The sequence below is a fragment of the Myotis davidii genome, unplaced genomic scaffold (genome assembly GCF_000327345.1).
Source record: "Myotis davidii unplaced genomic scaffold, ASM32734v1 scaffold556, whole genome shotgun sequence".
Taxonomy (NCBI): domain Eukaryota; kingdom Metazoa; phylum Chordata; class Mammalia; order Chiroptera; family Vespertilionidae; genus Myotis; species Myotis davidii.
In genome coordinates, this window is record NW_006287671.1 from 281,526 (window position 1) to 296,053 (window position 14,528).

The 14,528-nt window shown below is 37.5% G+C and overlaps 1 protein-coding gene across 9 annotated transcripts in view; it reads right to left on the reverse strand.

Annotated features, from left to right (window-relative positions):
* Positions 1-4,475: 4,475 nt before the first annotated feature.
* The window catches only part of HNRNPK (heterogeneous nuclear ribonucleoprotein K), a 10,950-nt gene continuing 897 nt past the window's right edge, over positions 4,476-14,528 (reverse strand). For 2 of the 9 annotated variants that reach the window (XM_006759476.2, XM_006759475.2), the window contains exons 2-17: positions 13,427-13,495; positions 13,241-13,325; positions 12,796-12,893; positions 12,112-12,168; positions 10,603-10,646; positions 9,660-9,732; positions 9,096-9,167; positions 8,485-8,598; positions 7,977-8,105; positions 7,054-7,361; positions 6,866-6,920; positions 6,492-6,575; positions 6,206-6,221; positions 6,047-6,129; positions 5,492-5,661; positions 4,476-4,769 (exon numbers count right to left, since the gene is read on the reverse strand). In XM_006759476.2, the coding sequence (XP_006759539.1) occupies positions 4,736-4,769; positions 5,492-5,661; positions 6,047-6,129; positions 6,206-6,221; positions 6,492-6,575; positions 6,866-6,920; positions 7,054-7,361; positions 7,977-8,105; positions 8,485-8,598; positions 9,096-9,167; positions 9,660-9,732; positions 10,603-10,646; positions 12,112-12,168; positions 12,796-12,893; positions 13,241-13,298 (1,395 nt within the window). In that variant the 5' untranslated portion in view covers positions 13,299-13,325; positions 13,427-13,495 and the 3' untranslated portion in view covers positions 4,476-4,735. Of the gene's footprint in view, positions 4,770-5,491; positions 5,662-6,046; positions 6,130-6,205; positions 6,222-6,491; positions 6,576-6,865; positions 6,921-7,053; positions 7,362-7,976; positions 8,106-8,484; positions 8,599-9,095; positions 9,168-9,659; positions 9,733-10,602; positions 10,647-12,111; positions 12,169-12,795; positions 12,894-13,240; positions 13,346-13,426; positions 13,496-14,318; positions 14,464-14,528 lie in introns of those variants that run through there. The other 7 variants (XM_006759478.2, XM_006759479.2, XM_006759477.2 and 4 more) reach the window with 6 other exon arrangements.

The following is a 14,528-nucleotide window of genomic DNA, read 5'->3' on the forward strand; positions in this document are numbered from 1 at the left end:
CCGTCCTACACCCTCCCGGAGGCCTTCACCATATTATTGTCAGTGACCACAGATGATGCATATATGCAAGGTTTTTTTTTCTTCATCTCATCCCATCCTTCTCACCCCCACTTCCCCTTTGAGATGTTAGTCTTTCATTTATCCATGCTTCTGGTCCTATTTTGTTCTTTATATTCCATATATGTGAGATCATGTGATATTTGTCATTCTCTGACTGGCTTATTTCGCTTAGCATAACACTCTCCAGGTTCCTCCATACTTATTTTTTTTAAAACATATTTTATTGATTTTCTACAGAGAGGAAGGGAGAGAGATAGAAAGTTAGAAACATCGATCAGCTGCTTCCTGCACATCCCCCACTGGGGATGTGCCCGCAACCCAGGTATATGCCCTTGACCAGAATAGAACCCAGGACCTTTCAGTCCGCAGGCTGACGCTCTATCCACTGAGCCAAACCAGTTTCGGCACCTCCATACTTTCTTAAAGGATATGAGATCCTTCTTTTTTTTTTTTTCATCCTCACCCAAGGATAGTTTTTCATTGATTTCTAAAGAAAATGGATGAGGGAAAAAAAAAGAAAAGAAAATGGAAGAGGGAGAGAAACATCTACGTGACAGAAACACCATTGGTTGCCTCCTGCACACGCCCTGACCAGGGCCCGGGCCCAGGAGGAGTCTGCAACTAAGGTGCATTCTCTTGACTGTAATTGAACCCAGAACCCTTTGGTCTGCAGACCAATACCCTCTATTCACTGAGCAAAACCCGCCAGGGCAAGGAAACCCTTCTTTACTGCTGCATAGTATTCCATGGTGTAAATGTGTCAGTTTTTATCCATTCACCTATTGATGGGCACTTGTGCTTTTTACAGACCTTGGCTACTGTAAATAACACTATGAATATTGGGGGGCATATGTTCTGATTAGTGTTTTCGGATTCTTAGGCGATAGTCCTAGAAGTGGGGCCAGTTCCATTTTTAACCCAAAGGGTATCTTTTATATTGATTTGAGAGCGGAAGGGTGAAACATTGATGATGGGAGAGAATCACTGATCAGCTGCCCAGTTGTGAGATTGAGCCCACAACTCAGGCATGTCTTGACTGGGAATCAAAGACCTCCTGGTTTATAGATTGGTGCTCAACTGGCTGGGTCATTTTCAATTTTTTGAGGAAACTCCATACTGTTTTCCAGTGGCTGCACCAGTCTGCATTCTCATCAACGGTGTACTAGGATTCCCCTTTCTCCATATCCTCTTCAGAACTTGATTTGATAGTTGCCATTTTGACAAGTGTGGGGTGATATTTTTATTTGCATCTGATCATAGGTGACTTTGAGCATTTTTTCATGTCTATTGACCATCTGTATGTCAAATGTGCAGATTCTTGATGCCTCTTTATAGCGACTGATTTACTAGAACTGAAGTGTGGGCCATTTTCATGTTTAACCAGCATTGTTGAAGATGGTCCTATTAACAGTTTGAGAAACACTGTGATATTGTTTCGTACAAGTTCAGTGTCACCATCAAGAATTTGGGTCAATTTCACTTCAAACTTGCCAGCAAGGGGCAAACATTGACAATAAACAGATGTAAACATAGTATTTAAGATTAGTTTAATTTAGCCATCAAGATTAAATCCCTTTCCAAAATTTTGATGGCACTAAACATTTAAAAAACCAAACCAACCTTATGGACTTATTTTCATTGACCTGAAAATAAAATTTAAAGTATAGGCCTGGTTGAATTTCATCCATGCAACAAAAGGTTGTGGGTTCGATTTGGGCAGGGCACATACCTGGGTTGTGGGTTTGATCCACCGATAGTTCTCTTCCTTCCTCTAAGCCTGTTCTCCAGTGAGGATTAAAAAAATAAAATATAGGCCGCTTCAGCAGCAGCAGCAATCTTAAGGCAAATCAAAACCTGTCATGTTTGTGGAACAGTAATCCCATTTTGAGTATTAACCTAAGACATTGGAAAACAAACCACTGAAATGATTGAGAAAAACTGTTATAGTTCACTTTTTCCTAAAAGATTCAGTCTCTGTGTATACCAGAGATATCAGTGATTAAAGATTTAGGAATAACTGGATCATTCAACACAATGAAAATATTCTCCATTATGGTCTCATTGTAAAGGCAAACTATAATGTGAATAGGTAAAGGTTTCAAATTGTTTATTCCTACAAAATGAGTGGGAAATGTCCAGCCCATGGCCTTATATGGCCTGTGAAATCATTTGGTCTGGCCCTGCCAAGGCATTAGGGGTGAATTAAGTAACTGTTTGACCAAATATAGCAAGCTAATTTTTAAGTTGATAATTTTGTATGGCTTCTGAATATTATATCCAAATGACCCTTGGCAGAAAAAAGGTTTCCCACCCCTGCTGTAAAACCTTGGTGCAACCCGATTTCTGTTGTCATTTTGGTAATTGTCGAAGTTAAGCTAAAGATGTTTTGAAACCTTCCATGTTTATAGTTCATTATTTATAGTGAAGAAAAATATCAATTTGTTGTCCCACTTATTTATGCATTTATTGGTTGTTATGTGAACTGGGATTGAACCCACAATCTTGGGGTTATCAGTATAACACTATCTGATTGAGCTACCCCAACAAGGGCTATTTACATTTTTAAAGTAGCAAATCAGTATATGTACTTCTTATAAAATTTGTTTGATATCGTTTTCAATAATTCTAAACCAGATTTTTTTTCAATTTAACTCAAACCCCAGCCTATGTTCAAGTTCAAACACCCTTTAACCAATGCAAAAGGCCTCTCCCTCTCAGTTGTAAACTTATCAATGCCAGATATTCTCCAATTCTTTTAGGTTCAAGTGTTCAAAGTCTGAATTGTTTGTGGAAGGCAAGTTAAAACTTTCAGCTACTCATATATTTACATAACTAATTTTTTAATGGCTAAAGAAAGCTTTGAAAACCAGTGTTTGCTCCAGGAATGCTCTCCACAGGTTGGAATAACTTGACTACATGTCATCCCCCTTGTTTTTTTTTTTTCTGGGGAGGACTCATTTCAACACCAGCAGGCTGTACTACCCTAAGCAATCCCAATGTGGCAACTCAGCCTGACTTCACCTCTGGGGAAACCTTACAAATAGTATTCACTAGTTTTAAGCTATGTGACACCATGTACTTCACTATCAAAAGACCACTCAATTTCTCTCCCCTATAAGGGGTGTTACTGAAATACTAATAGCCTTAAATGGCGTATTTCCATGTATCATTATGTATTCAAGAAAAACCGCCCACTTTTATATTATACACAAACTTCTTTCCTAAATATAAGAAAATGGAGCTATCCCTATGAACCCTTTTCTATGTAACCGAGTTCTCATGCCTTCTGGATATTTGGAGGCCAATATTTCAGGAATTTATGAATTAGGAACCATATACTAGTTATTTGAATATTCTCAAACATCAAACTAGAACTAATTCTATAGATAGAAACAAAAGATTCAAAAATTTATCATGTAATGGGAGAACAGGAGCTGTTAAATTGCACGACTCAGCTCCCATTATGCGATACTCCCTCTTTAAGATTAATAGCCCAACTGCTGAAATTCTGTCTTTACCACCCTTACCAGATTCCATTTATAAATGCTAGAAAAACACTTCACACAAAAAATATGTAATTTAAGATTACTATATTTCCTTACAAGAGGAACGGTTTAACAAATTTTAACAGGTGTCAATCAACCCTTGCTCAAATTGGGCACACGTCAAATCTAGCATTATGGGAATTTTATTCGGAAGTGAACTTAACTATTATTAATACAAACGTCAAGATACTACACAAAACATCCACAGGAACTTTTTTCCCTTTTTTTTGACTTGTTCACAAACATTTCCTACATAATCCAACATACAACAAAGAAATGGTACATCTTTTTCTTTCATTTTGCATACAATGGAAAAACAAGAATATATATATATTTTACAAAGTTTAACTAATAGACACTAAGCAGGCTGACAGTTTAAATTTGTTAAGAAATTATCTAATAAAAAATAACCAGAATTTATTTAGCATCAGTCACTTCCATAACCAAATATTACTCCGATTAATAAAACTTGCTATCAGGCTTCTGGTATACATTTATACCATTACTTAATTTTTAGTACTGCTCCCCACCTTGGTTCTTCACAATTACTAACATAGGAAACTGTTGCAAAGTAGGGGCATTTACAAAAACAAAATCCCCAGCTTATTATAAGCATGAGTGGGGTATGATGGAATTTCTTCCCAAGTAATGGACATTTAAACCATCCAGAAATCACCAGAACTGAATTTGCAAAGACTATTTTTTTTTTTTGCCTCAGGGACATATGGACTATTATTACTTTTCTTTCCTGTCCCCCCCACCCCCCAAATGTTACAGTGACCACAAAGCAAAGTGTTCACAATAATTACATAGGGGGAATTTTCTAACCACCAACAATGAACAAAAATTAAAATTCACTCACTCTGCTGCTGTTTCAAAATTTCAATGTTAGTTTTTGCACACCCTCCCCCCCGACCCAGTTTGTAAGGAACTAAAACATTACATCTGGTGAACAGCAAAGATTTCACTACACCTCAAATGCAGAACACCTATGAAGCAGAGGAATGTTGGCTTTTTAAACAGAAGCAGATAAAAAATAAAAGATGCAGGACTCCTTCAGTTCTTCACTAGTCTTAGAAAAACTTTCCAGAATACTGCTTCACACTATAAAAAAGAAAAAATATCTTGCATTAGAATCCTTCAACATCTGCATACTGCTTCACACTATAAAAGAAAAGAAAAAAAAGTACGAATTAGAATTTTTGTTCGTAACATCTTCATCAACATTAAGACAATTTCAATGCTAAATTAAAGCGATAAGCATGTCCATTAATAATTAGAAATAAGAATTAAAACAGCAATTACAAATTAGAGCAATGTAAAATTCAAGAAAAAAAAAAGATTAATAGTGAACCAGACATTAGTAGAGCAGAATTAAGAAAATGAAACAAAAAGTTGTTAATATTTGGTAGAAAAAGACAAGAAATGCCAGTGAAGGTGTGAAATGCTGCATTTTACAGCACCAATCATTTGTCCTGTAGAGGCATGGCCTGTGCCATATGGCAGACTGTGATTTGTTGTCGATTTAGTTATCTAAAAACAACAAAATCACTAGTCTTCCACACAGAACTAGACCAACATCCATTGAATCTTCTACATTTTCTACAGGCTTTGTATAATTTATAACAAGTGGTTTTGGCAGCAGTTTTCACCAGAGAAATGAGAAGTTTGCTTGGTTAAGGCTTCTTCCAGCAAGATTAGTACTGAATGTCTCCGTTTTTAGTAAGAAAGCAGAAGAAAATTAAAGCAAAACTATTAGAATGTTTAGAAGTTAGGTCCCCAAAAGGTTGAGACACCATGGCTTCTAAAAGAAAAATCAATTGAGAAGAAAAGCTTTTTAAAGTTTTAGTATGTGTAGGCTAACATAAAGCTAAACTTAAACTGACCTGTTCTGCAGCAAATACTGTGCATTCTGTATCTGGTCCTGTGTTCCTGTAATGGTAATGATCCGATCTTCGGACCCTTCTAAAGGCTCATCAATTTTGATCGAAGCTCCTGACTCATGACGAATTTGTTTAATCCTCTGACCACCTTTGCCAATTATAGATCCAGCCAGCTGAAAAGGTTTTCAAAAACAAGCGTTTATGATATACTTCAAAAAAAAAAAATCACATTACCTATATTTTAAAAGACCTTCGAGTTTAACTTCGTAGTTATTTATTCTGACTTTTAATCCCCTCCCCACCCCCGCCAAAACTAGTCAAGATTTGGGTTACAATGCAATTACTTCAACATTTTCTTAATGAATCAAAGGCTCAAAACCATCCAACAGCTTTTGATAGTAGTGGACACCTGACAAATCCCAAATTGGAGGACATCTCACTGAAGTCCTTAAAAAACAACTTTATTCCTAAAATGGATTTGTTAAAATCTCTTATTATAAGTTGGAGGACTTGAAATAATTCATTAAACGTTTACTGTAATACAGTAAAGATACTTACATCTTTGGGAATAGTTACTTGTGTTGTAATAATAGGTCCACCAAGATCACCATATGAGCCACGACCCCCTGCATAGGAATAATCTGATTTAAATAATGAGCATTAAGTTCTTTTAGAAAACATGAAATAATATTTGATTTCACAAAGGAGAAAACTTACCATATCCAGAGCCACCCTAAAAATGGAAAGAAAAAATAGAATATTACTTCGCTTTCAAGACTCTTTTTCAGATATTTTAGTATTCCTAAAACTCCTCAGTTTAGGAAACCAAAGTCCCATATGCTCCCTAGTAAGTATATTTCAGAAGACAACCCTTAGGGCAAGAAACTAGTCAGGTACACAGCATTTAAAGAAAAATATTAAGTTGAAAAAAAGACACTTATTGGTGAGTAGGCAAACATCTTAATTATTCCCGATATGAGTGCAAACAGCCAGGATACTCAACCTGTGGTTCATAAGCCATCTGCCATTCTGAAGGGCTCCATGTATCTATTGCAGAGTCCCATGTTTCATCGGCACTGAAACCAACCTGTGTTGAGACAAAGAACTGTTAACATGAACCTGGCAGAATACTTTTGCCATAGTTATTGCTTTTATATGCCCAATTTATATTTCTACATTACATACTTTGGGGAATAATGATGGCTCAATAAAGTCTTACTAGTCTGGCAAAGAACAAAATGATGTAAGTGGCTATCTAAGGAGTGAATTTGTAAGACAAGCTTTTCCAGCAACATTTTCGGGAACAAAAATGTTCACTATACCATACTTGTAGATGCCTTACACACTGAAATGTAATTGATAAATGAAAATTCTTACCATGCCATCATAGCGATCTCCAGGTCTTCCTCTCCTGTCATAGGCCATTAGATCCCTGCAAAAACAGTACTGGTTGTAATCTCAGTTTACTGACATCACACACATCAAATAAAGAAAGTCTAACCCCGATCACCCCCTAAACTGCAGCCTCTTATATGTTAGTAATATGTAGATGAAAAGGAACTTACCCTCCTCTAGGTGGTGGTGGAGGAGGAAGAGGAAGATTGCGAGCTCTGCTACCACCCCGGCCACCTCGTCCAGGAGGAGGGGAAGGAGGTCCTCGCCGAGGGCTCATGTCATCATAATCTCTTCTAGATGGAGGCATGGGGCGCCCACCCCGACCAGGAGGCATTCTATCAAAACCACCTCTTCCCCGCATGGGAAATCCCACAGGACGGCCACGGCGGTCATCAAACATCATTGTAAAGCCACCATAATCATAAGTTTCATCATAAAAGTTGGGATCATAAGGCTGTGCACGTCCTTTGATGGGCGACTAAAACAAGAACAGCAATATTACACACCAAAGAAAAACAGACTTGATAACCATTCTTTTTACAAATTATCTAAAGTCCTTTTATTTTTCCTGTGAGGTACTTCAGACAGGAATATAAGCAAAAACAGGAATATAGGAAATAACTGGAAAGAAATGCATTATTTTTTGTGAGTCCTAAAGAAAAAGTGAGCTTTACTGCTTGGGGGAAGAAGTAGCAGCTTGCTACTTTTACCAGATTATCTTAAGGGACTACAACCCCTTTTATGTTTCACAATGGAGTCTATGAAGTGACCACTCAGAGGCATAAAAGGTTCAGTATCTTGGGTGAGCCTGTAACCCATACGAACACTACTGAACACTATCAGTTGGAAGCTCTGTGCAATGTAGTACTGTAGCAATTTCCTTTGAAGGACTAAAGGCTATAAAAATCCCACCAGCAATCAAGACAGTTTTCCAGTCTCTCAAATTATTTCTAAATTAAAGTAATAGCTAGCTAAAGATAGGGGATTGAAAATTGCTAGGGAAAGGACAAAAGACATTTGTCTAAATATTCTGAAATACTTTGACATCTATGTCTCAAGAAGTTAAACATGAAGATAAACATTCTTAAGGTACCTCTGATATAAGATCAAGGATGATCTTTATGCACTCTACAACCCTATCAGGTTTTCCTCCAATAAGAACGACTCTGTCAGTGGAATGAGGACAGCATTCCTGGAATAGCTTGATTGTTGTCTGAGTGTTCTGTATTAAAAAAGAAAAAAAAAAGCATTAACCAAAAAAAAACACAAACAAAAAAACCCCACCCCAACAAAACAAACACAAGGAAGTACACTAAAGAGGTTAGGAAACCTAGGAAGGTTCAGATAAACTTATCAATCTTAAGTAAACCCACTCCTCTCCACCCCAAATTTTGTTGGTAAACCTAGGATTTTTTGGGGGGGGGGTAGGGGTGGGAGGGAGGAGAAGCACGCCAAAATAATGTGGTCAGGCCTTATTGTGGTATTTCAACAGCAAATGTGATGAGGAATCTCAGGGAAGAAACTCAGAAAGGTGCAAGGCCACTACACCAAGTCTATATGAAAAACTATTTTCCAGTAAAAGAAAACAAAAGTGCCTTTACCTCTCGAAGTTCTTTGATTTTAGCACCTTTGACCCCAATAATCCCTCCTGCCAGACTCTGATGAATCAACAGTCTCAATTCGCAGTCAAAGTCGCTTCCTTTATAGTGTTGGTACTGCAGAGGGAGAGTTATAAAATTTTAGTTCCAAATTAAGGATTTCCCCAATACACACTTATCTGCTATAAGCATAACATACTGTTGCAGTGAGCAACCTGAATTTATATTTCAATAACTTTACCAGTTATGTGCTTATTATCCTCAATAGCCAGGCCCAAAAAGGACATTCTGCACCACCTTAAAAAACTATTTTATTTTCAGGTCCTGCAACACCATACCCACACTGCAGCCATTTAGCATGTCGCTGTTACTACAATATTATTATTAACATTCAAATAACATCATAATATAAATGACTGCAAAGCACTTTGCAAATGTAGTTAATTCCCACTGCAGCATGGAGCAGGGTCAACAGTGAGTTGTAAGACCATTCATTTATCATGTTTTTAAGCCTTTTTCTATAGAGACCGGAAAAGCACACTATGTTAAAAATAAAATTAATCCCATGGGCCAGGCTCCATACTTCAGTGGGGTTCAATGGCACTATGACATACATTTAAGCATTCCACAGCATCAGATTCGAGCGGGAGCTGGCTGGTTGCAGTGGGTGATGGCAACTGCAGGCCCTGAAAGTAGAAAAATAAGAGTAATAGGTTAAGTGTCTAGTGTGATCAGGCTATTGTCGCATATATTGGTAAAGCTACTACAACATATTTCACATCTACATCATTAAATAGCGAGAAACTACATTAATCTACACTAAGAATGTACAATGGTTTTCTCCATACACTACAAATTATTACAGAATTTAAAAATCCTCAAATTTAATGAAACAAAAACAAAACAAAAAACCTCCTCTAAAACTAAAGCCCATAAAATATATGCTAAACCAATGAAAATGCATGACCAGATATTTTTAGTTCAGATTTACTCCGTTGTGGTCAGACATTTTAAAAACAATGTGAATACAGCAACCCTGTATACTATAAAGCAGGTTGTACAATGCTACTACTACTACAAAATGTTATACCCACTGTCTTTCCACCTCCCCCATTAGGTCCCACCAAAACATACTTTAACCCTCCCCAGTCAACAAATACAGAAAAAAATGAGCCTACCTCTTCCAAGGTAGGGATGATTTTCTTCAGAATTTCTCCAATTGTTTCAATATCAGCACTGATACTCAATATGCTGTCAAACATCACAAATACCAGATAGTACAAAAAAGTTGGAAAAGAAAAATGAGTTTTGTGTTTATCACTAGTATTCATACAAACTTTTCCAGAGAAGTAACATTTAATACTCCCCATTTAAAGTAGCCTATTTATAGGTTTACACATGCATTTTTGTTTTATGCCCAATACAGACATGATAACAATATTAGGAGACTTGGAGAGAGACAGAGAGAATGGGCTCTTGGAAGGGCTCAGATTAAGTGGGCAATAAATTGACCAGAACTGAAGCAGAGTTGAATATTTATGTTCCCCGCCACCACTAAGTTAATTGAGGATACCCTCGCTGTTACACTGGTAAAACTGGCACACCTTCTCTTAGGCAAAGTGGGGAATATGCAAGTGGTGAACATTATATTTGGAGTAAGGTTATGGATACCAGTTAGAAATTAGATCACTAATGGGCTCTGCAAGAAAACAAATACAAATGCAAGACAAAACAAAGACAATACAAATGAGAAGTGAAGGAAAGTGAACCAGAGTTAGCATTTCATCAGAAAAAATTATGAACAGGCAAATGTTGGGAAGCAAGGTGGGCCACAAAGACAGAGCGAGAGACTATTTTGGTAACAATTTGATTTACAATGCAGCAAATATGCAACACTTGAAGCTGTGCTCCTTCCATCGAAATAAAATTAGTGGATCGTTTGGGTGGGCAACTCACGGTAAAAGTTCAGTGACAAAAAGACTTAATGGGGAAAATAAGACAGAAACTTGAAAAACAATACACCGTCTAAAGGGGATACTATTTAATTATATAAAAGGCAGGTAATAAAATACATTTCTCTCTTTCTAATCAGGCAGTGAGGCATAAACTGTTGGGACATACCGCTCGGGGCCACTGCTGTCTGGGACTGAAACACTGGCATTGTACTGCATTGGTCATTGGCGTTCGTGGATGTTGGCATTGGGCATGGGCATTCAATCAGAAGTTGTCAAGTATGGTACCCGTTTGGCAACGAGCACATTTTTGGGCATAGCCAACCAGGGTTTTCACATGGGCGTTCAGGGGCGGATGGGCCAACGTCATGGTGGGCAACGCAGGGGTAAGTCGATCCAGTACATGGGCAACGGAGATATATGGCCAAAAAAACAAGGAGAGGGAAAAGGGGGAAAAGCAATAAATTTTAATTTAATACAAACTATACTCATACTCTCAATTAATGAAAACAAGTTTAAGTTGTTCTGAAGACTAACACAATAATGGACTTCTCTATATCTGACTGTGGCTTAACATTTAAGGACCTTAAATGACGGTACTATTTTTTTTTCTTTTTAAGAAAACAAACGATGTTTCAGTAGCAGGCTGGCTCATGAGGGTAGACACAAAACCTGTCATGACTCAGTTTACTCAAGTTCTTGAGGAACGGGGAAATTAATAACCCAGATAATTATACAGAACATCTGGATTAAGAGGAGAGAGGTTTATAAAAGACAAAACAAAAATTCCCACACCACCAAAAACCCTAACTCTTAAAAGACTAGTTGGTTTCCTGGAGGTTTAAAAGGCATTCCTAGATCCTAACAGGCAAGTTTGTAAAATTTTAAGCAAATTTTCAAGTTCAGTTTACAGTACTCAAGAGGAACATACAAAGATCTGCGACCAAGAGAGAAATGAAATACTATAAGTATTCAACACAAAGTTATTATTTGGCTCCATTTCAGCAAGAAAACATTTAAGAGCGTGTTCACTATGAGAAAAAAATTTTTTTAAAAGGAATTTAGGTGTAGCCAAGTCCTATAAATATGCTTACTTCTGGTGATACCAACATTTAATGTGTCTAATCACAAGAGTCAACCCACTATAAAATATTAAGACTAAAATCAATGGCACTGACATAAGGTTTCCCAATCTTAAAGGTAAGTGCCTTCTCTTCTTTACCCATATTTAAATCATGCAAGCTCAACATTAATTTGTGTTCCATGTGCAAGCTGTTAAACAGATGGACGATTAAAAAAAGGGAATAAAAATTTCTGAGTTTAATCAGCCACCTGCAATGGCTTTCAGTAACACAGTAATTGATTCACACACATGGGAAATGATGCAATTAAGGGTCTTTACACTGTCGTTATTTCTAATTAAGATGTTATCCTGCCTGAAGTGAATAATTTGGTGCAAAGTTATTAGAAAGTGAAGAGGTTTAATATAGACCTCACCACCCAACCCAATCCAAACTTTGTTAAATCAGGAATGGCAAACCTTGAAATTATCTATGAAATTGATTATTATAAATGGCATGTATCTAAACTATTAAGTGATTTCTATGATGCAACTCTTTAAATTTCTACGAACATAAACTGAAGCTGGAGTAGTAGTTTTAAACTCTTTAATACTTACGTCTGTACGCAGAGCCTTAATATTCTTGCCTCCTTTTCCAATCACTGCCCCAGCATTCTGGAAAAAGTAAAAAGACAGATTAATTTTGCCCCTTCCTTCCTGTGTTCACAAGCTTTAAGCAAGAAAAATATAAAAATAAATAAAATTAGCCCTTCTCACTTTTTCTTGTTATAGGGCTAAAAATCTATTTGGGGTATTAAAAATAATACAGTAAAAAACAAAAAAAAAAACCCACCAAGGCAGAAATTTTAAATATTTAGAATGTCAGTATACACTGAACTTATTAAAACTTTAGCACTGATTAATTTCACAGTACCCATCTGTAAAACAAATAATGTAAGTATTAGTAGTAGATACCTTTTCATTGTTACCTGATAGTATCAAGTGAACTGCCAAATTGCTTTCTAATAAATTTGCAATGCAATCAAGACCCATTAATGCTTTAAGGATTACCCACACCCTTCTCCTGGTTTAACCTGTTAAGTTGCTCAATGTATTAAGGGATTTCATTTTAATTATTACACAAACAAACAAACAAAGCCACCACATGGCCTACAAGTCCTTGTGGAGCCACACAAATCTTTCATATTCTTCAACCTCTAAGGCTTTGAATTTGAAGGCTTCCAAGAGGGCCAAACCAGAACTTAAAACCCATTTTCAATTTCCCAAGAATAAAATGAATACCTTGCTCTGAAGCAGAATGCGTAATTCAACCATCTCATCAGTGTTCCTAGATCTTTTAAAAGCTTGTTCCTCTTCCATATCTTCTGCAGGGCGTTTACCTAGAAATCAACAGTTCCAAATTTCAAAGAAAGCACATCTTCAAAAGGCATCTTTAATCATAAAGTTTTAATTTAACTAACTTAACTTAAATTAGAGAAAGCAACTATATTCTATCTTAAGAGATTTGTTGCTAATTGTAAGTTTGTTTTAAAAAGGCTGAAGGCACTCGGATTCTTTGACTTTTAAATATGAATCAAAGCATGCGCCCTTTCAATTTTCTAAACACAAAACATGGGAGTAAGGATTATTTTAAGTTCATAAATAAAAGCCAAGCTGTAATTCACAGGGATCTCAGACTAAACACCGATAAAAATATAAAATTGTTAAAATTAAAATGTCTTCTTACCAAATTCACCGTTGGTTTCGGTGTTGGGGAAGGTTTCCTCTGGCTGTTCAGTTTCCATTTTCTTGGATTATATGGACACACCAATCTGTTAAAAAAATAAAGAAGCTAGTCCATTCGGCTTATTGAAAAGTAATTTGCAGCTAAATATTTTTAAAAAGCAAAGACAGGACTGTTTCTAGAACGTACCAATTATATATCCTTGCAGAGCAGAACTGTTCTGGGCGGGACCAACTGACACCCTAGTGCTGCAGTAGCCTACAAAAACCAACACAGATCAGTTTTGCCTTTGGTTGCCGATTACTAGATACTAACAAAACCCAGATCTGAACACAACAAACTAAAGAGCCATTTCTTCATTTTAGGGTCTTAAGCCCTCCAGTAATTGCCTTAAAAATCCAAAACAATATTAGTTTTTTCTTTTACAAAGGAAAGAACACTAAAGCCACTGGACCTAGTCCCACTTCAGAAACTAGTTATTTACATAATACACACATATAAAAACAAAGGCACATGCATCAGCCCACGAACCTCAATTCTGCCCCCGAAAATGTAATTTATACAAAGATATATAACAAACCTAGCTTTATAGAGCAGCCCCACACCGCCCGGACTACTTTATCATCTGCGTTAGCCGAGTCCTTCAACACTAACTACCAAGGTATTTTACGCGACGATACAAAGGGCGCAACCTAACAATTACACATCTGCAACCAGACTGGCGACGGGACTGCAAACAGCCTTTTATCGCCCCTCGCAGGACTGGCAGAGGCGGCGACATGTGGCCCCCGCTTAAAAAAAAAAAAGAGAAAAAGGCGGGGGGATACCTAGGCAGCCTAACGTTTAAAAAGGGCAGCACTTATGCCGTCCATAACGTTTGCCGACAAACCACTCTTCTAAGGACTCCCTGAAATCCTCTCTTTCGGGCCCGTCAGTCAGTCAGTTATATACAGAGATATGGCGGGCGACTTGGATAAAGGAATTTAAAGATCATCTATAAAAAACATCACCACCACGCCGACGCGGGGTCTAGCTACAAAAAAAACAAAACAAAACCACGTTGATGCGGTCCTTCAATCACCATTCCTCCGGCCGCCACAATCGCTAAGTACGCGCGTAACGAGTCGAGGCCAACATGAACTCCCCTCCCGACTCCCGAGACCGGGATCGGCGGGAGCCGAGAAAGCCGGAGGCGAGCGCAGAGGCGCCGCACGTCAACTCCCGGATCCGACAGGAAATGGCCGCCCTTGTAATGGCGACTACGTGCTACTAGGCGGAGCCGAGCGCCGAC